The following is a 21,960-nucleotide window of genomic DNA, read 5'->3' as shown; positions in this document are numbered from 1 at the left end:
CTTATGGTTCTGGAGGTCAAAAGTTTGCCATGAGTGCCCCTGGGTTTAAATCAAGGTGTCAGCAGGGCTGTATTCCTTTCAGGAGTCTCTAGGGATGATTCCGTGTGTAGCCCTCCCCAAATTCTGGAAGTTCCTGAATCCCTTTCATCTTCAAAGCCAGCAGTGGTCACTTTCACATCAAATCACTCTGACCTTTTCTGCCTCCACTTCCTGGTTTAGGACCCTTGTGATTACATAGGACCTCCCCAGAAAATTCAGGATAATTTCTCTATTTTAAGATCAGCTGGCTGACAACATTAATTCCATCTGCAACCGTAATTCCACTTTGTCATGTGACATTACATATTTTCAGCTTCTGGGGATTAGGATGTGGACATCTTTGGGAGGCCATCATTGTGCCTGCCACACCTAATTACCCTCATGAGAGCTCAGACATGCTTCTTTTAAAAACACAGGTCTGGTGACTGTAGTCAATAATAACTTAACTGTACATTTAAAAGTAACTAAAAGAGTATTAATTGGATTATTTATAACACAAAGGATAAGTGCTTGAGGGGATGGACACCCCATTCTCCATGATGTGGTTATTACGCATAGCATGTTTGTATCAAAACATGCCCTATACCCCATAAATATATATACTTTACCCACAAAAATTAAAAACTAAAAATTAAAAAAAATCCAAAGGTCTGCCACTGTGGTCATGTCTAGAACAGATTTCAGGATTTCTAATAATTGGATCAAACCAATATACACAGTGGTTATGCTCTGTAATTGTAAGGCAATTTGGAGCATTGCATATGTTAAAAGAAGATTACTACAGCCAGGCTTGGTGGCTCACGCCTCTACTCACAGCACTTTGGGAGGTCAAGGCAGGTAGATTACCTGAGGTCAGGAGTTCAAGACCAGCCTGGCCAACATGGTGAAACCCCATCTCTACTAAAAATATAAAAATTAGCCAGGTGTGGTGGCGTGGGACTGTAATCCCAGCTACTTGGGAGGCTGAGGCAAGAGAATCACTTGAAACTGGGAGGCGGAGGTTCCAGTGAGCCGAGATCACGCCACTGCACTCCAGCCTGGGCAACACAGTGAGACTCCATCTCAACAACAACAAAACAGATTACTACAGAGCATAAGAAAAAGTAGTAAATAATAAGTAAACAGTGAAAACACTATTCTGCATCTTAGAATATTTTTTGACATTCCACTTTTGGTTTCCTTAAATATTCAAATATTGGCTGGGCGCAGTGGCTTATGCCTGTAATCCCAGCACTTTGGGAGGCCGAGGCGGGCGGATCACAAGGTCAGGAGATCGAGACCATCCTGGTTAACATGGTGAAACCGTGTCTCTACTAAAAAAATACAAAAAATTGGGCGTGGTGGCGGGTACCTGTAGTCCCAGCTACTCAGGAGGCTGAGGCAAAAGAATGGCGTGAACCCGGGAGGTAGAGCTTGCAGTGAGCCAAGATGGCACCACTGCACTCCAGCCTGGGCGGCAGAGCAAGACTCTGTCTCAATCAATCAATCAATCAATACATTCAAATCTCATCTTTCTTGGCTAACTTGTCGATGTTTATCACTTACAGAAGACATTTGATTGCTTTTCAGATTGACATCATTAATAAAATCTTTGTCCAGAACCTTGAAAATCCACCACTGTATAAGAACCACCCTCCAGTAGCAGGTGCGATATACTGGGAACGATCTCTGTTCTTTCGGATTAAGCACACCATCCTCAGATTTCAAGAGGTACAGGAGATACTGGACAGCGATCGAGGACAGGAGGTATGTTGCTCTTGCTAGAATTGGCTCCTTTTGTATTTGATGTTTTTTTTGGTTGTTTGTTTGTTTGTTTTTTGAGATGGAGTCTCGCTCTGTCGCCCAGGCTGGAGTGCAGTGGTGCAATCTTGGCTCCCTGCAACTTCCATCTCCCAGATTTAAGCGATTCTCCTGCCTCAGCCTCCCGAGTAGCTGGGGCTACAGGCATGCACCACCACGTCCGGCTAATTATTTTTGTATTTTTAATAGAGACGGGGTTTCACCGTGTTAGCCAGGATGGTCTCAATCTCCTGACCTCATGATCTGCCCGCCTTGGCCTTCCGAAGTGCTGGGATTACAGGTGTAAGCCACCGCGCCTGGCCCTGTATTTGACGTTTTAATCCTAGACTGGCTGCCCTCCCCGATCCCATCCAGCAGAAGCATTAGATCAGGTTGCTGCTGCCGTGCAGCAGGCTATGTAGAGTGGCTCATTTGAGAAGCAGCTCAATTTCAGACCCACGCCTGTAAGTTAGAGGGTCTTTCTGTTATCCTTGCATTCGTGCTCATATTAAACTATCTTTTGTGTTCCCTCTTTTTCTTTTTTTTCTCTTTTTTTTGAGACGGAGTCTTGCTCTGTCGCCCAGGCTGGAGTGCAGTGGCCGGATCTCAGCTCACTGCAAGCTCTGCCTCCCAGGTTTACGCCATTCTCCTGCCTCAGCCTCCCGAGTAGCTGGGACTACAGGCGCCTGCCACCTCGCCTGGCTAGTTTTTTGTATTTTTTAGTAGAGATGGGGTTTCACTGTGTTAGCCAAGATGGTCTCGATCTCCTGACCTCATGATCTGCCCGTCTCGGCCTCCCAAAGTGCTGGGATTACAGGCTTGAGCCACCGCGCCTGGCGTCTTTTTCTTTTTTTTTAAGACAAGGTCTTGCTGTGTTGCCCAGGCTGGAGTGCAGTGGCACAATCACAGCTCACTGCAGCCTTGACCTTCTGGGTTTAAGCAATCCTCCTGCTTCAGCCTCCTGAGTAGCTGGTCCTACAGGCGTGGGCCACTACGACTGGCCCATTTTTGTATCTTTTGTAGAGATGAGTTTTCACCATGTTGCCTGCCCAGGCTGGTCTCAAATTCCCGAGCTCAAGCAATCTGCCCACCTCGGCCTTCCAAAGTGTTGGGCTTACAGGCGTGAGCCACTGCGCCTGGCCTGTGTTCTTTCTCTTTGGCATCTTAATACATAGGACATCTTCCAGATTGTGGTCATGTGGGCTTCTTCCTGTACGTAATTTTCAGCTTCGTTGGAGGATGCCTACCATCTTTTCGATATGATCCCACCCCCTAGCCCATTGATTTTTATCTGTTATACAGCAGAGGCTGCTAAGCCACTTCTTTGAAGATCCAGATAGTCAATATTTTAGGGGTTTGGACAATATCTCTGCAATGACTCAACCTGTCATTGTTGCAATAAAGTATCCCCCAGATAATACATTATGAGCAGGTATGGCTGTGTCCAATAAAACTTTATTTATGGATGCTGAATTTGAATTTCATATCATTTTCTTGAGTTATATAGCATTATTGTTCTTTTGCTTTCCTTTTAATCATCTAAATCATTTTCTTCTCTTCATGTAAAAGCTGTTCTTAGTTCATGGGTATAGACCAAGGCAGTTCATGGACTGTAGTTTGCAGAAGGCTGCCAGTCAACCTAAATTTCAAGTTATACCAACGATATTAGTCCATTTTGCTATAAAGAAACTGGGTAATTTGTTAGAAAAGAAGTTTAATGGCTCACAGTTCTGCAGGCTGTACAGGAAGCGTAGCCTTCCTGGGAGGTCCCAGGAAACTCGCTATCGTGGCGGAAGGCGAAGTGGGGGCAGGCATCTCACATGGTGGGAGCGGGAGCAAGAGAGAGTGAAGGGGGAGGTGCTGCCCACTTTCACATGAGCAGATCTCCCGAGAACTCACTCAGCATCACCAGGACAGTCCCAAGAGGGGTGGTGCAAACCATTCACTAGAATTCCACCTTCATGATCCAATTGCCTCCCAGCAGGCCCCACCTCCAACACTGGGGATTACAATGCAGTATGAGATCTGGGGAGGACACAGATCCGTGCTATATCACCATCGCAGAACAACTCTCCAAGCTTTGGGAAAATTTATCGACTTCCTTTTTCAGAATGTGTTTATATATAATATTAGTATATTTTTATATTATATTATTTAATATAACTATATATTAATTATTATATTAACAATTTTTAATTATTATATTTGTAATTTATGTATACAAAATTATGTAGAGAGATATGAAAAAAGTTTATATGTAATTATATAAAAATGACCAGGTGCAGTGGCTCACACCTGTAATCCCAGCACTTTGAAAGGCCAAGGTGGGCAGATCACCTGAGGTCAGGATTTCGAGACCAGCCTAGCCAACATGGTGAAACCCCATCTCTACTAAAATACAAAAATTAGCTGGTCGTGGTGGCGTGTGCCTGTAATCCCAGCTACTCAGGGGGCTGAGTCAGGAGAATTGCTTGAGCCCGGGAGGTGGAGGTTGCAGTGAGCTGAGATCATGCCATTGCACTCCAGCCTGGGCGACAGAGTGAGACTCTGTCTCCAAAAAAAAAAAAAAGTATATAAAAATAAATGTTTATGTATAGTAATTTATATATTATATTTATAATTTATATAAATTGTGTAGAACGAGATGAAAAATGTTATTTTCAAGGACAAAAATGACAGTTGCTTGAATTCTTTGATAGGTCAAACAAAAATATTTGGAAGTGGGTAAGACGATGAAGGAGTATGAAGACAGGAAGTACGAGCAGTGGATGGAAGCGACGGAGCAGGTGCTGCCGGCCCTCATGAAGAAGAGCCTTTTGACCAAGGTGCGCTGCCCACGCCCTCATTCCAGATTGCCACGTGAGACCATGGCGTCTGCCACATTTTCTCAAGGCTTGATTTGTTGACATTCATGAAGTTGGGTCACTTTCCAGAATCAAAGACAAGGAAGGGCTAGGGAGGGAGGAGAAAGGAAAGAGTGGAGATGGCACGATGCCATGGTTAGAACGTGGGCTGGAAACGGGCAGCCCTACTGACTCCTTGGGCAAGTGGCTGAACACCGAGCCTCCGTTTCCTTATTTATGAAATGCGTTTTATAAATCAGATGATGTAAACAAGCAAAGGGCTGGTTGAGCCATATATGAAACAGAGCTGACAGTTGGCCGTCTTTAACCTGCAGAAAAATGCCCCGATTCATCCTCTTCTTTAGCGCTGGGCCTGGCACTTAGCGAATGCTCCATGAATGAACACCTGCCAATAGAGAGGAAAGATGCGGCCTGGCAGTTTTAGGTCTTTGGTTCCTGAAATCCTGATGTAGGGACCAAAGCAAGTGGAGGGGGCCAGGTGGGACCCCTAGGGAACAGGTGTGCTCAGATCCAACCAAAGAGGCAACTGTTCCATGTCAGATTTTCCAGTGTTTCAAGGCAGAAGGGATTTTTAGGTGAAACTGCTCCATTTTCAAATGCTGGCGACTGAATTGATTCTTTAAAATCTCTGTTCACCAAACAAAGTACATATTCCAGCCAGTTCTAGCCAGCACCCCCGTCTGTTGGGGATCAAGGGCCCAGTGTTGATCTTTTTCATGTTCACTTTTGGTATGGGTTGTGTTGATCCAACTGTCTCTTGGACTGTCCTGGCCGTGCTGATGGAATGTCTCTTCCACAGTCTTCCACCGCTGCGGAGGAGCCTTTGACTTTAGAAAGGGGAGCTGTTTTTGCAATCAACTTTTCACCTGCTCTCAGGGAGATTATTAATGAAACGAAGTACTTAGAGCAGCTGGGGTTCACTGTCCCTGAATTAGCAAGAAATGTTGCGCTCCAGGAAGACAAATTCCTTAGGTAAAAACATTCTTCTCTTAAATTAGCAGTAAGGTTTTTGGTCTTGGGACCCCTTTACACTCTTAAAAATTATTGAGGACCCCTCCGAAAGTTTTTGTTTTTGTGGATTTTATCCTGATGAATTCTTACCACGTTAGAAATGGAAGCTAAGGACTGGGCGTTGTGGTACTACCTGTAGTCCCAGCTACTCGGGAGGCTTAGGTGGGAGGATTCCTTGAACCTGGGAGAGTTGAGGCTGCAGTGAACCATGATTGCACCACTGCACTCCAGCCTGGGAGACAGAGCGAGACCCTGTATCCAAAAAATAAATAAATAAATAAATAAATAAATAAATAATAAAAGAAAAAAATTGAAGCTAAGAAAAGTTTAAAATATGGGGCTGGGTGCGGTGGCTCACGCCTGTAATCCCAGCACTTTGGGAGGCCGAAGCAGGTGGATCATGAGGTCAGGAGTTCAAGACTAGCCTGGCCAGCATGGTGAAACCCCGTCTCCAAAAATACAAAAATTAGCTGGGCATGGTGGCTCATGCCTATAGTCTCAGCTACTTGGGAGACTGAGGCAGGAGAATTGCTTGAACCTGGCAGGTGGAGGTTACAGTGAGCCGAGATCGCACCACTGCGCTCCAGCCTAGGCAACAGAGCGAGACTCCATCTCAAAAGAAAAAAAAAAAGAAAAGTTTGAAATAAGGATCAAAGGATCAACAATAGTAAACCTATTTCATGTAATATAAATAACATCTTCAATGAGAAGTAACCAATATTTTCCAAAAAAGAAAGTTAATGAGAAGCATGATGTTTTAAATTTCTGCAAATCTCTCAGTCAAGGTTGGTCTTGATCGAGACCATGGTCTTTTGTAATCTCTTGACTGCAAAAGCTTTTGATGAACTTAAAGGTGGTCTCCTCAGGTTTATGACATTCCTGTTGTGTGCAGGTACACAGATGGGATACAGCGCATGTTGGATCATTATCACACGCTCATAGGAACGTTAAACGAGGCAGAGTCCGTGCTTCTCAACGACCATTCCCAGGAGCTACTCCGAGTGTTTCGGTCTGGATATAAGAGGTTGAACTGGAACTCACTGGGTAACGTCATTCATCTATTGATTGCCTTTTACACCTGGGGATGCAAAGTGATTCTTTTAGGTTGTTTTATTTGAATTACCATTTTCATATGTTTATAGACACAATTAACAATTTTTGAGGGTTAAGAAATACACGTTGTGGAACTTAGAACTCATCTCCAGGCTGTCGTTGGGATGAAGATAAGAAGGGTGACGTTTTCACACTCTGCAGACCCAAAGCACATTTCTCCAAAAAGAAGGTCACCTTTACTTTCTTTTTTTTTAATTAAAAATTCAATTTGGAGGTAATTATAGATTCACATGCAGTTGTTAAGAATTACTACAGAGGGAGCCTTTGTAACCTTTAGTCATTTTCCCGAAGTAGTAATGTCTTGCAAAACTAGAAGATCACTGACACTGATACAGTCGAGATAGAGAGCATCTTCACACCACAGCGAGTACTGTCAAGGCCACTTCCCTCCCGACCTTGCCCTCTCCTTAATCCCTGGCAACCAGGAGTCTTTATTCAGTTTCTGTAATGTTGTCATTTCAGGGTGTTATATAAATGAGATAACATATAGCCCTTTTTTGAGTTGGCTTTTCTCGCTCAGCCTAAGTCTCCAAAGATCTGCCCTCGTTGTTGCATGTGTCAACAGTCTGTGGATTCTTGAAGAATACTCCACGATATCAATGTACCATAGTTTGTTCAGCCTTTCACCTCTTGAAGGACAGCTAGGTTGTTTCCAGTTTTGGCTCTTATGAATAAAGCTGCTATAAACATTTGTATACAGGGTTTTGTGTGAACATGAGTCTTCACTTTTTCTGGGATAAATGCCCAGGAGTGCAGTTGCTGAGTTGCACGGTAGTTGTGTGTTTAGTTTAAGGTTGTTGTTACTGTTGTCGTATTGAGATGGAGTTTCGCTCTTGTCACCCAGGCTGGAGTGCAGTGGCGTAGTCTCGGCTCACTGCAACCTCCACCTCCTGGGTTCAAGCGATTCTCCTGCCTTAGCCTCCCAAGTAGCTGGGATTACAGGTGCCTGCCACCACTCCTGGCTCACTTTTGTATTTTTAGTAGAGACAGGGTTTTGCCATGTTGGCTGGGCTGGTCTCGAACTCCTGGCCTCAAGTGATCCATCCGCCTTGGCCTTTCAAAATGCTGGGATTACAGGTGTGAGCCACCACGCTCAGCCTTTTTTTGTTTTTGTTTTTGTTTTACTGTCATGCTGTCTTACAGGGTGGCTGTGCCATTTTACATTTCCATCATCCATAGATGAGTGACTCGGTTTCTCCACATCCTGGCCAGTTTTGCTGTCACTTTTTTTTTCTTTAATGTTGGCCTTCTGATAGCTGTGTCATGATACCTCATGGTTCTGATTTGACTTCTGTAATGGCTAATGGTGTTGAGCATCTTTTCATGTGCTAATAAGCACAAATATGTCAAGTGTGTGGCTTCTTCAGCAACATGTCTTTTTCTGTCTTTTGCCTATTTTCTAATTAGATTGTTTGTTTTCTTCACTGTTGAGTTTTGAGCATCCTTTGTATACTCTAGATACTCGTCCTTTATTGGATGTGTGGTTTGCAGATATTTTCCCCTTCTCTGTAGCTTTTCGTTTCCTTCTTATAGGAGGGCCTTTGGTAGAGCAAAAGCTTTACATTTCAACTAAGTCCAACGTATCCATTTTTCCTTTAATGGGTTCTACTTTTGCTCTCAAGTCTAAGAATCATAAGTTTTTTTCTCGCCTGTGGTTTTTGTTTCTAAAAAGGTTGTACTATCGTGTTTCACAGTACAGCCTGTGATCCATTTTGGGGTTTTTATTTTTATAAAGTGAGACTGATCATAAGTACTTAGCCCGAGTTCACTGTTCATGTTCTTGCTGTTCATCTAAGCTCCAGGCCAGAGGAGGTTGCAGGCAGGTGGTGTGGAGTGGAGGGTTCATAGAGCTCCAGCAATGAGAAGATAGCACGGTTGATAGTCCCTTTCTCCCCATGGTGTTGCAGCCAGGACTGTGTAACATTTGAATAGAAGAAATGCATTGCTTGGTTGATTCTGGGCTCCAGAGTCCTTGTCCCAGTGCCTTAGGGTTCAAAGTGGATCTGCATCACCCCAAAGACCCAAGGGGTTGGAATGAGCAGGGTCTTTCCTAGGAAGGGATGCCAGTATTAACATCACAGACATTGGTAGGGGGGATGTGGAAAGACAGGGTTGGAAGCCAAATGTCTTTCTTTCTTTCTTCAAAGGTATTGGTGACTATATAACTGGTTGCAAACAGGCCATTGGGAAATTTGAGTCTCTCGTCCACCAGATTCATAAGAATGCAGATGACATTTCTTCCAGGCTGACATTAATAGAGGCCATAAATCTCTTTAAATATCCAGCTGCTAAAAGCGAGGAAGAACTCCCAGGTAGATCTGACTTCTGGGCTCTCCAGTTATGGAATTAATGAAAAAATATATTGTATATACATGCACGTGTGTATATATATGTATCTATAAATACACATATGTATTTGTATATTCCATGAATGGCATAAAACCATTTCTAATGCTCTCAGTCATTTACTTGAAAGAATCATGGGTAGCTATTACTTTTTGTCATGTTTTCTATATTGCTTAGTTTAACCAATTCATGTTTGTTTGTTTGTTTTCTGAGATGGGGTCTCACTATGTTGCCCAGACTGGTCTTGAACTCCTGGCCTCAAGTGATCCTCCCACCTCAGCTGTGAAAGCCTATGGTACTTTGTTGATAACTTTGTAACAGTAAAGCGAGTTGCGATTTTTATGGGCTCACATTTACTTGTTCAAGAAAGATACTTTAAGTGGTCTTAGACTAGCCAAAAAGGAATTCAAGATATGTCAACAAGGAATTGAAGAAAAACAAGATTGCCCAAAGCTATAAAAGCCACCTTCTGGATGTGCGTAGCTGGTTGTCATTTATTTGTTGCTTGGCGCGTGTTCTGATACTGACTTGCGTTCTGCGTTGGGCCGAGGTTGGAGCCTGGTTTTGTTGTTTTGAAGACACACAGCTCATGTTTGGATTGCCTTCTCTGTGCTGTCCTTCCCTGTGTTCATGGACAGCTCTAAAAGACGTCTTTTTCTCTAGGTGTGAAGGAATTTTTTGAACACATTGAGCGAGAAAGGGCCAGAGACGTGGACCACATGGTCCGGTGGTATCTTGCCATTGGACCGCTGCTGACTAAAGTTGAGGGCCTGGTCGTCCACACCAACACAGGCAAGGCCCCCAGGCTGGCCTCCTACTACGAATACTGGGAAAAGAAAATTTATGAGGTCCTGACAAAGCTCATTCTGAAGTAAGTCCCTCTTGTCACATGTTTTAAAATGGTGTGTGTAGATTAAAACAGTTGACAAATATGGACAGTTAGAGGGGGTGGCAAGGTGGAGAATGAAAATCAGACGGACGGTCCCGTGGCTTTCTGGCTGAAGGGCACTCACAGAGTGGAGGGATGACCTTCACGATCTTGTGAGGATCCTCAACATTCCAGAAAAGAAAGGATCCCTCTCCCCACCTCAGCTGTCTGAAGCTTGTGAGCCTGTGTTCAGCTGGCAGCAGAGAATCACTGTCACTCAATCCTGACCAGAATCCCAGAGGACTCCCCCGTTCATGTTGAGAGTGACAGACGTGAAGGACACACGACCTATTCCCTCTTCTGCTGGTTTCAAGTCGACCCCTAGCTAGCGCGGTCTGTGCGTGTTGAATGCCTGTTGCATGTGCCAGCCTCTGACACGCCAGACTCTGTCCCTTCCCTCCTGGGCCTCACCCTCAGCAGCCCAGCCAGGCCAGCTGGAAGCTGAGTGCCTGGACCCCATCGCGTTGGTGGCCCACAGACTGTTCTGGGTGTAAGGCTGATAGTTTAGGATCATTCTAGGAAACCAGCCTGTGAAATCCATCACCGTTACTATTACATCTATATTGTCAAGAGCAGTGTTCATTTTATCACGCAATGTCTTCCTTATGAAGGGAACTCCAGAAGAAATGACTCTAGTCCCTTCTTTGACCCCAGCCTCACATTTTTCTTTTTTATTTTTTGCTTTCATTTTCTTGTTTGGTTTTTATATGATACGGACTCTATGAATTGTTGACTTCATAGCTTTCCCTTTCACTTTGGCTGCTAGGAAGCTTAGAACCAAATTTGTAGCCTAAATGCAGCAGTACTTATGATTATGATTTGTATTTTTAGTCTCATCCGAACACGTAGGAAAGCTCACCTTGCACCATGTTCTCTGTGCTGGACTCTTTCCAATCCTCATCCCTGTTTTACAGAGGAGGATACAGAATCTTGGCAGGTTAAGTGACTTGCCTGGGACCACACAGCCAGTAAGAGAAAGGGCTGGGATTTGAACCTGGGCAGTCTGACTCCAGTATCATTTCCTGAAATGGTGTCTGATTAGTGTCTTCTTCCTTTCTTATTTTACCCCACTTTGATTTTAGGATCTCTTACTGCAGTTAAAGTATCTTTGTGAGCTGCTAAAAATCTCTTTTGGGATAATACACTGAAAAATAAAACAAAAACTTTTGGTCTTCTTTTCTGGGCCCAGTTTGGCAAACTTCTCTTAAGTTGATCCTTTAAATAACTCTGTTTTCTACGTATTTCATTTATTCTCTGTTACTGCTTTTAACTTAGATTCCTAAAGCAGTCCCTTACATGGAGCTACCTCCTATAATGTTTCCCTTACTAACATGCTATGTTTTCTTTTGATGCATTTATTAACTCATTCATTCATCTGTTCATCCATCCATCTATTCATTCACTCATCCATCCACACATTCATCCATCCATCCATCCATCCATCCATCCATCCATCCATCATCCATCAATCCATCCATCTATTCATTCACTCATCCATCCACACATTCATTCACACATTCGTCTGTCCGTCCATCCATCCGTCCATCCATCCATCCATCATCCATCCATCCATCTATTCATTCACTCATCCATCCACACATTCATCCACACATCCATCCATCCATCCACCCATCCATCATCCATCAATCCATCCATCTATTCATTCACTCATCCATCCACACATTCATTCACACATTCGTCCGTCCGTCCATCCATCCGTCCATCCATCCATCATCCATCCATCCATCTATTCATTCACTCATCCATCACACATTCATCCACACATCCATCCATCCATCCATCCATCCATCCATCATCCATCAATCCATCCATCTATTCATTCACTCATCCATCCACACATTCATTCACACATTCGTCCGTCCGTCCATCCATCCGTCCATCCATCCATCCATCATCCATCCATCCATCTATTCATTCACTCATCCATCCACACATTCATCCACACATCCATCCATCCATCCATCCATCCATCATCCATCAATCCATCCATCTATTCATTCACTCATCCATCCACACATTCATTCACACATTCGTCTGTCCGTCCATCCATCCGTCCATCCATCCATCCATCATCCATCCATCCATCTATTCATTCACTCATCCATCCACACATTCATCCACACATCCATCCATCCATCCATCCATCCATCCATCCATCCATCCATCCATCCATCCGTCCATCCAAGGTTTAGTAAAGCCTGCCCTGCGCTGACTGTTGGATTAGACTCTGGTCACAGACAAGGCCCCTGTATCCTTGCAGTTTCTCTAACCTCATAGAAAAGGCAGGACACAGGGAAACAGACGTAAAAGAGATGAGTTCTGTAAAAGAAATAAAGCAGTATGGTGTTCTGGGGAGAGAATGGAGATGCTGCTGTAATTGGGTGGTCAAGAAAGGCCATGGAAATGCCACATTTTAGTAGAGACCTGAAGATGAGGAGTGAGCTGAAAGTGGGAAGAGCTTTCTGGGGGAAGCTAAAAACTGCTGTGAAGACCCACAGGTGGGCCTTTGGTCAGTGCAATAAACAGAAAGAAGGAAGGATGAGATTGAAGGAGGGGATAATGCTGGAGAGGCTGGCAGGGGTGGATCAGGTCACAGGCAGCCTGGGAAGAAGCCATGGCAGGGAGCTTGCATTTTATCCGGACAGCCATGGGAGGCTGCTGGACTGTTTTCAACTGGAGAGAGAGGAGGAGAGGGAGGAAGAGAGAAATAGGAAGAGGGAGAGAGAGAGAGAGGTGGAGGGGGGGGGGCGCAGAGAGAGAGAGAGGGACAGGGGGAGAGGGAGAGAGGAAGGGAGAAGCCTGGAGAGGGAGAGAGAAACAGGACGAGGGAAGGAGAGAAGTGGAGAGAGAGGGGAGAGAAAGAAAAGGGGAGGGAAAAGGAGAAGGAGGGAGGGAGAAGGCGAAGGAGGGAGGTGGAGGGAGAGGGAGAGGGAGAGAGAGAAGGGAGGAGGGAGAGGGAGGAGTTAGATGTTTTTGTTTTGTTTTGTTTTTTGAGACAGGGTCTCACTCTGTCGCCAAGGCTGGAGTGCAGTGGCATGTTCACGGCTCACTGTAGCCTCGACCTCCCCATCTGAAGCAGTCCTCCCACCTCAGCCTCCAAAGTAGCTGGGACCACAAGCGTGTGCCACTATGCCCAGTTAATTTATTTTAATTTTAGAGACAGGGTCTTGCTATGTTGCCCAGGCTGGTCTCAAACTCCTGGGCTCAAGTGATCCTCCCACCTCAGCCTCCCAAAGTACTGGGATTACAGGTGTGAGCTGCTGTGCCCTGCTAAATATTTTAAAATAGTGTCTCTGGCTGCCATATGAATTACTGGATGGAGGTGGGCAGGGGGAGGGGAAACAGGGAGACTAGGCTGGAGGCTGATGAAGTTTCATCCCTGGGTGTCACATCTGCTTTGGTCTTGGAAAGGATGGAGCTGGTGGGGCAGTCTGGGTGGGGATGTGAGTACTCCTTTTTCCTTACCAGAGTTGAGCAGCTTTTGGAAGTCATTATTATTTAACTATTTTCCAACCAAAAGTTAACTCAGTTTTCCAAAAGTAGAAATGAACTATTTGTATAAATTTAGGGTAAAAAAAGAATATTTTAAATAAGACTCACTCCAGCCTGTCCAGGACAGCTTCGCAGTATGCCATTGCCTGTACCTGTGATTTTTGTGGCCCTTGTCATTTCTGTCCATTGCTTGGCGTATTTCACTCTAGTGGGTTACTGAGTCTTTCTCATCAACCCCTCTTAGGAATTTGCAGTCTTTTAATTCTTTGATCCTTGGAAATGTCCCTCTGTTCCAAACTGAAACCATTCTGACGGCGCCTGAGATCATCCTTCATCCCAACACAAATGAGATCGACAAGATGTGCTTCCATTGTATCCGGAATTGTGTGGAGATCACCAAGGTAAGAGTGGAGGTGCCTGCGTCCTTGCTCAGATGGCGTCTCAGGATGCCTCTGCCTCCCACAGTGCTGGGACTACAGGCATGAGCCACTGCCCGCAGCCCAAGGTGGAATTCTTGGCTTCCTGCCTTGTGACTTGGTCATCCCCCAGTTTTCCCCACTTCAGAAAATGGCACCGACATCAACCCAATTGCTTGAGCCAGAAACTCGTCCTTGTTTCTTTTTCTCTCACCCAGCCCTGCCCAGCCCATCGGCAAGTCGTCCAAACATACCTCCCATCTGTCCTCTTCTCTCCTGTCCCCCCAGTACCTTCCTATCCCAAGTGGCCATCACCGCTCTCGTGGACTGTCTCGGTGACTTTCCAACAATCCATTCTCCACCACAGGTGGTCAGAATTACCTTAAACAAATACAAATCAGGCCAGGTGCAGTGGCTCACACCTGTTATCCTAGCACTTTGGGAGGCTGAGGTGGGAAGATTGCTTAAGCCCAGGAGTTCCAGACCAGCCTGTACAACAAGCTGAGACCCCCATCTCTACCAAAACTAAAATAAATTAGCTAGGCGTGGTGGTGCACACCTGTGTTCCTAGCTACTTGGGAGACTGAGGTGGAGGATTGCTTGAGCCCAGGAGTTCAAGGGTACAGTGAGGTATGGTTGCACCACTGCACTCCAGCCTGGGCAACAGAGCAAGACCCTGTCTCTAAAAACAACAACAACAACAACAACAACAACAACGTATCATTTCGTGTCATCCCTGATGTAAACTGCCCCACCCACCCCATGACTTAATTACACTTAGAACATAATCCAGATATCTTTGTGTGGTCTATGAGGCCCCCATGCTCTAGCCCCTGGCTGCCTTTCTGATCTCAGTCCTACAAGGATCATGCTCCCTCACACTGCAGCTTGACTGGCTGCCTGATTTTACCCCCAGCAGGTACCGTGGGTTCCTCTTGCAAGGATTTCCGTAGCTGTTCCCTCACCTGGAACATTCTGCTCCCTTGACCTTCTTGTCCTCTCTCTCCCATCAGCCCCATCCCATCTTCTTCCTACCACGTACCACTATCCGACTTTTTCTTATTTTTTCCCTTGCTTTTGTATCTATTGATCCTATCAGGCCACTAGAATGTAAAGGGATCCATGGGCATACCGACCTTGAGTGTTTTGTTCCCTTTAGAATCCCCAGCACCAAGAACACCTGGCACACAGTTGGTTCTCAGTAAATGTTTTTTGAATGAACATCTGCTGGCAGATAACCCAAAGTTTATGTCTTACCCCAAACTGGAAAACAGAGCCGTCCTTGTAGGTATGGGCATGACTCCCGCAGCACGCTGGCATCTTCCTCTACACTTGGCTTCTGCAGCAAGTCAGACATGTTTCAGGCATTTTTAGGGGCATAAAAGTAAGTATAGAAATCAGAATAGGGGGCTGGGCGCGGTGGCTCAAGCCTGTAATCCCAGCACTTTGGGAGGCCGAGACGGGCGGATCACGAGGTCAGGAGATCGAGACCATCCTGGCCTACAGGGTGAAACCCCGTCTCTACTAAAACATACAAAAAACTAGCCGGGAGACGTGGCGGGCACCTGTAGTCCCAGCTACTCGGGAGGCTGAAGCAGGAGAATGGTGTAAACCCGGGAGGCGGAGCTTGCAGTGAGCTGAGATCCGGCCACTGCACTCCAGCCTGGGCGACAGAGCGAGTCTCCGTCTCAAAAAAAAAAAAAAAAAAAAAAAAATCAGAATAGGGAATTTCATTTCACTGTACTTAAAAGTTGATGAATAAGGCCGGGCACGGTGGCTCATGCCTGTAATCCCAGCACTTGGGTGGCCTAGGCGGGCGGATCATGAGGTCAGGAAATCGAGACCATCCTGGCTAACATGGTGAAACCCCATCTCTACTAAAAAAAAAAAAAAAGAAAAATTAGCCGGATGTGGTGGCAGGCGCATGTGGTCCCAGCTGCTTGGGAGGCTGAGGCAGGAGAATGGTGTGAACCCAGGAGTTGGAGCTTGCAGTGAGCTGAGATCGCACCACCGCACTCCATCCTGGGGGAGAGAGCGAGACTCTGTCTCAAAAAAGAAAAAAAAACTGATGAATAAACAGTACATGTTTTATAATCCATGCTAAGACAGTTATTTATTAAGCCTCTGTTACATAAATCCTCTTACAGGCGCTATATCTTATAGGTGCTATGTATGTTTCCTTTGTAAGGGAAACAGCAATTTTTAAGGGGTATATAAATAGGAAAGTTGGCTTGTAAAACATTATGAATATTAATCACAATATTTCATGCCAACTTAACTTTCCTCCTTACTAATAGATGGATTTGAGGCTTGTAGTGAAGCCTGTATTATTTTAGTTTCATAAGTTTCTTTTAAATGAGAAGAATTTTTACTTATTCTCTTAGATAACGTTAGAAATGTATTTCATTAAAAAGATCTCGGCAAATGAACATGCATGACTAGGCCACTTAATATGGTTGAACTCTTTCATCTTCAGGATTCCTGTTTCATGGCAGAAAATAATGAGCTGAAGTTTTAACTAGATTCTGAATTTTACCTCATCTACTAAGTGGAAAATGATAATACTATTCACCTTCTAGTGCTGTCGGGAGGATTAAATTATATAACATGTGTGTACAGCTTAGTGCACTGTTTGGCAATCAGTAGCTCTGAATAAATGTTAGCGATTAGTGTTAGTATTACCTTTTTTTTTTTTTTTTTTTTTTGAGATGAATTCTTGCTCTTTTGCCAGGCTGAAGTGCAGTGGTGTGATCTCGGCTCACTGCAGCCTCCACCTCCCGGGTTTGAGTGATTCTTCTGCCTCAGCCTCCCGAGTAGCTGGGACTACGGGCATATGCCACCACGCCCAGCTAATTTTTGTATTTTTATTTTATTTTTTGAGACAGAGTCTCGCTCTTTCACCCAGGCTGGAGTGCAGTGGCGCAATCTCTGCTCGCTGCAAGCTCTGCCTCCTGGGTTCATGCCATTCTCCTGCCTCAACCTCCCCAGTAGCTGGGACCATAGGCGCCCGCCACCGTGCCCAGCTAACTTTTTGTATTTTTTTAGTAGAGACGGGGTTTCACCATGTTAGCCAGTTTGGTCTCGATCTCCTGACCTCATGATCTGTCTGCCTCAGCCTCCCAAAGTGCTGGGATTACAGGCGTGAGCCACTGACCCTGGCCTAATTTTTGTATTTTTAGTAGAGACAGGGTTTCACTATTTTGGCCAGGATAGTTTTGATCTCTTGACATCGTGATGCGCCTGCCTCTGCCTGCCAAAGTGCTGGGATTACAGGTGTGAGTCACCACGCCCCACCTAGTGTTTGTATTACTATTATTAGTAATATTGGAAATAGAAGTATTAGGTCGGTGCAAAAATAGCTGTGGTTTTTACCATTAAAAGTATTGGCAAAACTGCAACTACTTTTGCACCAACCTATAGTAGCTGTTATTCACATTTTACAGATGGTGAGCCTACTGTTCAGAGAAGTAATGTGTAACATATCCATGGTTTGCTGTTAGAACTCACACTTGATTAAAACAGAGCCTTGGCCAGGCGCAGTGGCTCACGCCTGTAATCCCAATACTTTGGGAGGCTGAGGTGGGCGGATCATGAGGTCAGGAGATTGAGACCATCCTGGCTAACACGGTAAAACCCCATCTCTACTAAAAATACAAAAAATTAGCCAGGCGTGGTGGCGGGCACCTGTAGTCCCAGCTACTCGGGAGGCTGAGGCAGGAGAATGGCGTGAACCCAGGAGGCAGAGCTTGCAGTGAGCTGAGATTGTGCCACTGCACTCCAGCCTGGGCGACAGAGTGAGACTCCGTCTCAAACAACAACAACAACAACAAAACAAACAAACAAAAAGCAGAGCCTTAACTCTACAACAGGGAGATGTCAAATTAACAGATTTGTTCTGGGACACTAAGCAGTCAATTTGCCTGAATATGTGTTTTTTCCTCTGTATATATGGAAATAAAGGTTTTTAAAATTCATCCATAGTGTAGTTGGCTTTTATTTTATAACAAACCACTTCAAAACTTACTGGCTTAAAGCAATAATCATTTAACTCTGGGTTCTGTGGGCTGGGTTCTGCTGAGCAGTTCTTCTGGTCTTGGCTGGACTCACTCATGTATCTAGCAGTTGATGACCTCAAGCACAGCTCCGATGGCCCGCGGCTGGGATTCTCCTGTATATGGCCTTACGTAATGTAGTAGGCTAGCTCGAGCTGGTGGTTGCAAGGTTCTGAGAGAATGAGAGCAGAAGCCACAGGGCTTTCTAGAATCCTTGGTTTGAACTTGCATAACACCATGTCCACCCCTTTCCATTGGTCAAGTTAAGCTACAAGGCTCGCTCCAGAAGGGAAATAGGCTCCATCTCTTGATGAAAGGAACAAAGGATTATGGTAATTTTTAAAGTGATTTTCCATTACTGGCAAGACTTATTACTGAATACTAATATATACGTTGGAGGCAAAATAGATACTAAAATACTATCTTTTCTCCTAATTCTTACTTTGCCAGCATTTTGTTCGTTGGATGAATGGCAGCTGCATAGAATGCCCCCCTCAGAAGGGGGAGGAAGAAGAAGTTGTTATAATAAACTTTTACAATGATATCTCTCTGAACCCTCAGATAATTGAACAAGCTGTTATGATCCCCCAAAATGTCCACAGGATTCTGATCAATCTTATGAAGTATCTACAAAAATGGAAGCGGTATCGACCTCTCTGGAAATTGGACAAAGCTATTGTGATGGAGAAATTTGCCTCCAAGAAACCTCCTTGTGTAGCATATGATGAAAAATTGCAGTTCTATTCCAAGATAGCCTATGAGGTTATGCGCCACCCTCTCATTAAGGATGAGCATTGCATCAGACTTCAGCTCGGGCATCTGGCAAACACAGTGCAGGAAAATGCCAAGTCCTGGGTGATTTCGCTTGGAAAACTTCTCAATGAGTCAGCAAAAGAGGAGCTCTATAGTCTCCATGAAGAGATGGAGGTACTCAATCGCTGTGTGTAATTGAACTACTTTTCGTGTGAGTTGGGTCTTCTTTTGCGTCATTACTGTTTTTTCTGTGTTTGCTTAGTGTTCTTTGTACTTCCTGTTATAGCACCTGGCCAAAAGCCTTAGGAAGATCCCCAATACCCTTGAAGATCTCAAGTTTGTCCTTGCAACAATTGCAGAAATTAAAAGTAAATCTCTAGTCATGGAATTAAGATACAGGGACGTCCAGGAGCGATACCGTACCATGGCAATGTATAACCTCTTTGTAAGTCAACTTGTATTTTCTTATGCATTTAACAATTGGATTGACCACTAATGACCTCTTTCAGAAATGCTTCTCAAGTATACTGCCATTGATTCATTTTCAAGTAAGTGACTTTAAGTAATACATTGTAAATGTAAAGCAATGCCACAGTTATTTAGAATAATGAAAATATAGAGTATTTTTCAATCTGTATGGCTCGAACGGATTGATCTGTAACTATACCGTTTCCATTCTCCCTCTTCCTTTCTTCTTTTTTTTGTGTTAATTTCCTTTAAAAGATAAAAAGCTATTGCAAAAATAAGAAGAGAGTGAAAGATTTAAGATGATAAAAGAAATCAGTAGAAGATAATTCAATCAGTCTTGCTTTGTTTAGGGTTGTTAAATTTGAGTTCTCAGGATCTTTCAAAGTCAGGGATGAGTTTTAGGATTTCTGGGTTCCCCCTGAAATTATATGGAAATTTTATATACTGTACGTTTTTCTGATGATGAAAGAATCTCAAGTTTTTGGCCCAGGTCTACTGCTCAGCAAGGGCGTTTGAGAGCGCCACATCCTAACCACTAGGCTGCAAGGGGCCTGGTGTTTGAAGCAGTCGAGCAACAGAAATGCTGAAAGACAAACTTCATACACATCCTGATTTATTCATAGCAATTTGTTTCTCTTCTCTAGTTTGTATTTCTCCCTCAACCAGGTAGATTTTGTCCGACTTTGCTTTACCGGCTTACATCACAGAAATAATAGAAGAATCGCTGCAACAAAGGATTTTACATTAAGTGTGTAATGAGTCACACTCAAAAAATGAATCAGAATGTCAAATTCCAACAACAACAAAAACAACAAAACAGCGACAATTGAGATTTTGATTGTGATTGCATTGATCCTGTAGATTAATCTGAGGCAAATGGACATCCTGTCGTATTGCGTTTTCCTATCCATGAACATGTTCTCTCTCTCTTTATTTAGGTCTTTAATGTCTCCCCGTAAAGATTTATAATTTTCCCCATAGAGACCTTACCTATTTTTTGCCGGATTTATTGCTAGGTACTTGATATTTTTAGATGCTCTTGTAATTGGTATCTTTAATTTTTATTTTAATTATTTTATTTTTTATTGTTATATAGAAAGACAATTCATATTTGCATTCTACTTTTTTATGATCAGTAATTATTAATTTTAATCATTTATTTATCCACAGATTATTTTGGATTTTCTAGGCACACCATTATATAAACTGTGAATATTGACAGTTTCATTTCTTCTTAATTTTTAAATATTTTGTTTCTTTTTCTCACCTTATGACTCTAGCTAGGAATTCCTGTACAAGGCTGGATGAAAGGGGAGGTAGAGGAAACCCATGTCTTGTTGTTAGTCTCAGAGGAAAAGCTTTTGGCACTGTATCATTAAATATGGTAATTGCCGTGTGGTTTATTAGATTAACTCTAATACAATAAGAGAAATATACAGTTGTGTATATTTAACACAATGGGGATATGTTCTGAGAATGTGTCAATGGGCAATTCCATAATTGTGCAAACATCATGGAATGTACTTATACAAATCTAGATGATACAGCTACTACACACCTAGGCCATATGGTAGAACCTATTTCTCCTAGGCTGCAATCCTGTACAGCAGGTACTGTGCTGAATACTATAAGCAATGTAATGTAATAGTAAGCATTTGTGTATCTAAACATATCTAAACATAGTAAAGGTGCAGTAAAAATACAGTATTATAATCTTATGGGAATACTGTCATATATGCAATCCATTTTTGTCCCAAAACATCATTTTGTTGCTCTTTAATCTTTGACAAAAAACCAGTGACTGTCTTTGGTCATTGTCCCTGGTTCCTGACACAAAGCTTCCAAAACACTTGTAATTTCCTGAGTGACAGGGGTCACAGGAACAGATCTTTTGTTACAATATTGTTCTTTGTCTCTGGTTTCTGGCACACAGCTTCTCAAATCCTTGAACTCTGGAGTGATAAAAGTATCTTTTGTACGCAAGTGAAATGACTGGTGGCTGGGAGCCCTAGACAGCTTTAGCGTGGGGGATGGTTGCCAGAAAGATCAAGGCATAAATTATTTAGAGGTTTGGAGCTTTCAGACGCCCATCCTCGCCACCCTTGGGGAGGGAAGAGGGGCTGGAGATTGGAGATCAACAAAGGCTAGTGATCTAATCAGTCATGCCTATATAATGAAATCTCCATGAACATCCCTAAATTATGGGATTTGGAGAGCTTCCAGGTTGTTGACCACACCAAGGTGCTGGGAGAGTGGTGTGCTCAGAGAAGGCATGGAGGCTCTGTGCACCCCCCAGCCCCATACCTTAGCTTATGCATCTCTTTCATTTGGCTGTTGCTGAGTTGTGTCTTTTATAATAGATCAGTGATGGTAAATAAAGTGTCCTGAGTTCTGTGAGCCATTTCAGCACATGGTCAAATGTGAAGGAGATGTGTGGGGGGGAACCCGTGATTTTGTAGGCAGGTTGAACAGAAGTCTGTGTACCCTAGGCACCCAATACTTGCAACTGGCATCTGAAGTGAGGGTACCCTTATGGGACTTACGCCTGCATTTCTATTGAGTATAGGCCTAGACATGAAGTTGCTGGGTTATAGGAATCCACATGTTCAGCTTTACTAGATTCTGCTAGCTTTCCAAAGTGATAGTACCCCTTTACATCCACACCAGCATGAATAAGG

General features: G+C 43.9%; 1 protein-coding gene across 7 annotated transcripts in view; it reads left to right on the top strand.

The window, feature by feature from the left end:
- Window positions 1-21,960, top strand: part of LOC105495444 (dynein axonemal heavy chain 10) — a 177,910-nt gene that overhangs the window by 35,310 nt on the left and 120,640 nt on the right. For 6 of the 7 annotated variants that reach the window (XM_071070839.1, XM_071070840.1, XM_071070841.1 and 3 more), the window contains 9 exons: window positions 1,609-1,785; window positions 4,518-4,643; window positions 5,482-5,654; window positions 6,586-6,737; window positions 8,954-9,118; window positions 9,816-10,023; window positions 13,838-13,994; window positions 18,512-18,988; window positions 19,101-19,259. In XM_071070839.1, the coding sequence (XP_070926940.1) occupies window positions 1,609-1,785; window positions 4,518-4,643; window positions 5,482-5,654; window positions 6,586-6,737; window positions 8,954-9,118; window positions 9,816-10,023; window positions 13,838-13,994; window positions 18,512-18,988; window positions 19,101-19,259 (1,794 nt within the window). The remainder of the gene's footprint in view (window positions 1-1,608; window positions 1,786-4,517; window positions 4,644-5,481; window positions 5,655-6,585; window positions 6,738-8,953; window positions 9,119-9,815; window positions 10,024-13,837; window positions 13,995-18,511; window positions 18,989-19,100; window positions 19,260-21,960) is intronic. The other variant, XM_071070843.1, reaches the window with a different exon arrangement.

This window comes from Macaca nemestrina, chromosome 10, assembly GCF_043159975.1.
Source record: "Macaca nemestrina isolate mMacNem1 chromosome 10, mMacNem.hap1, whole genome shotgun sequence".
In the NCBI taxonomy this organism is placed as follows: Eukaryota; Metazoa; Chordata; class Mammalia; order Primates; family Cercopithecidae; genus Macaca; species Macaca nemestrina.
Note: the sequence above shows the minus strand (reverse complement) of the source record. Positions and strands in the feature narration are given on the sequence as shown.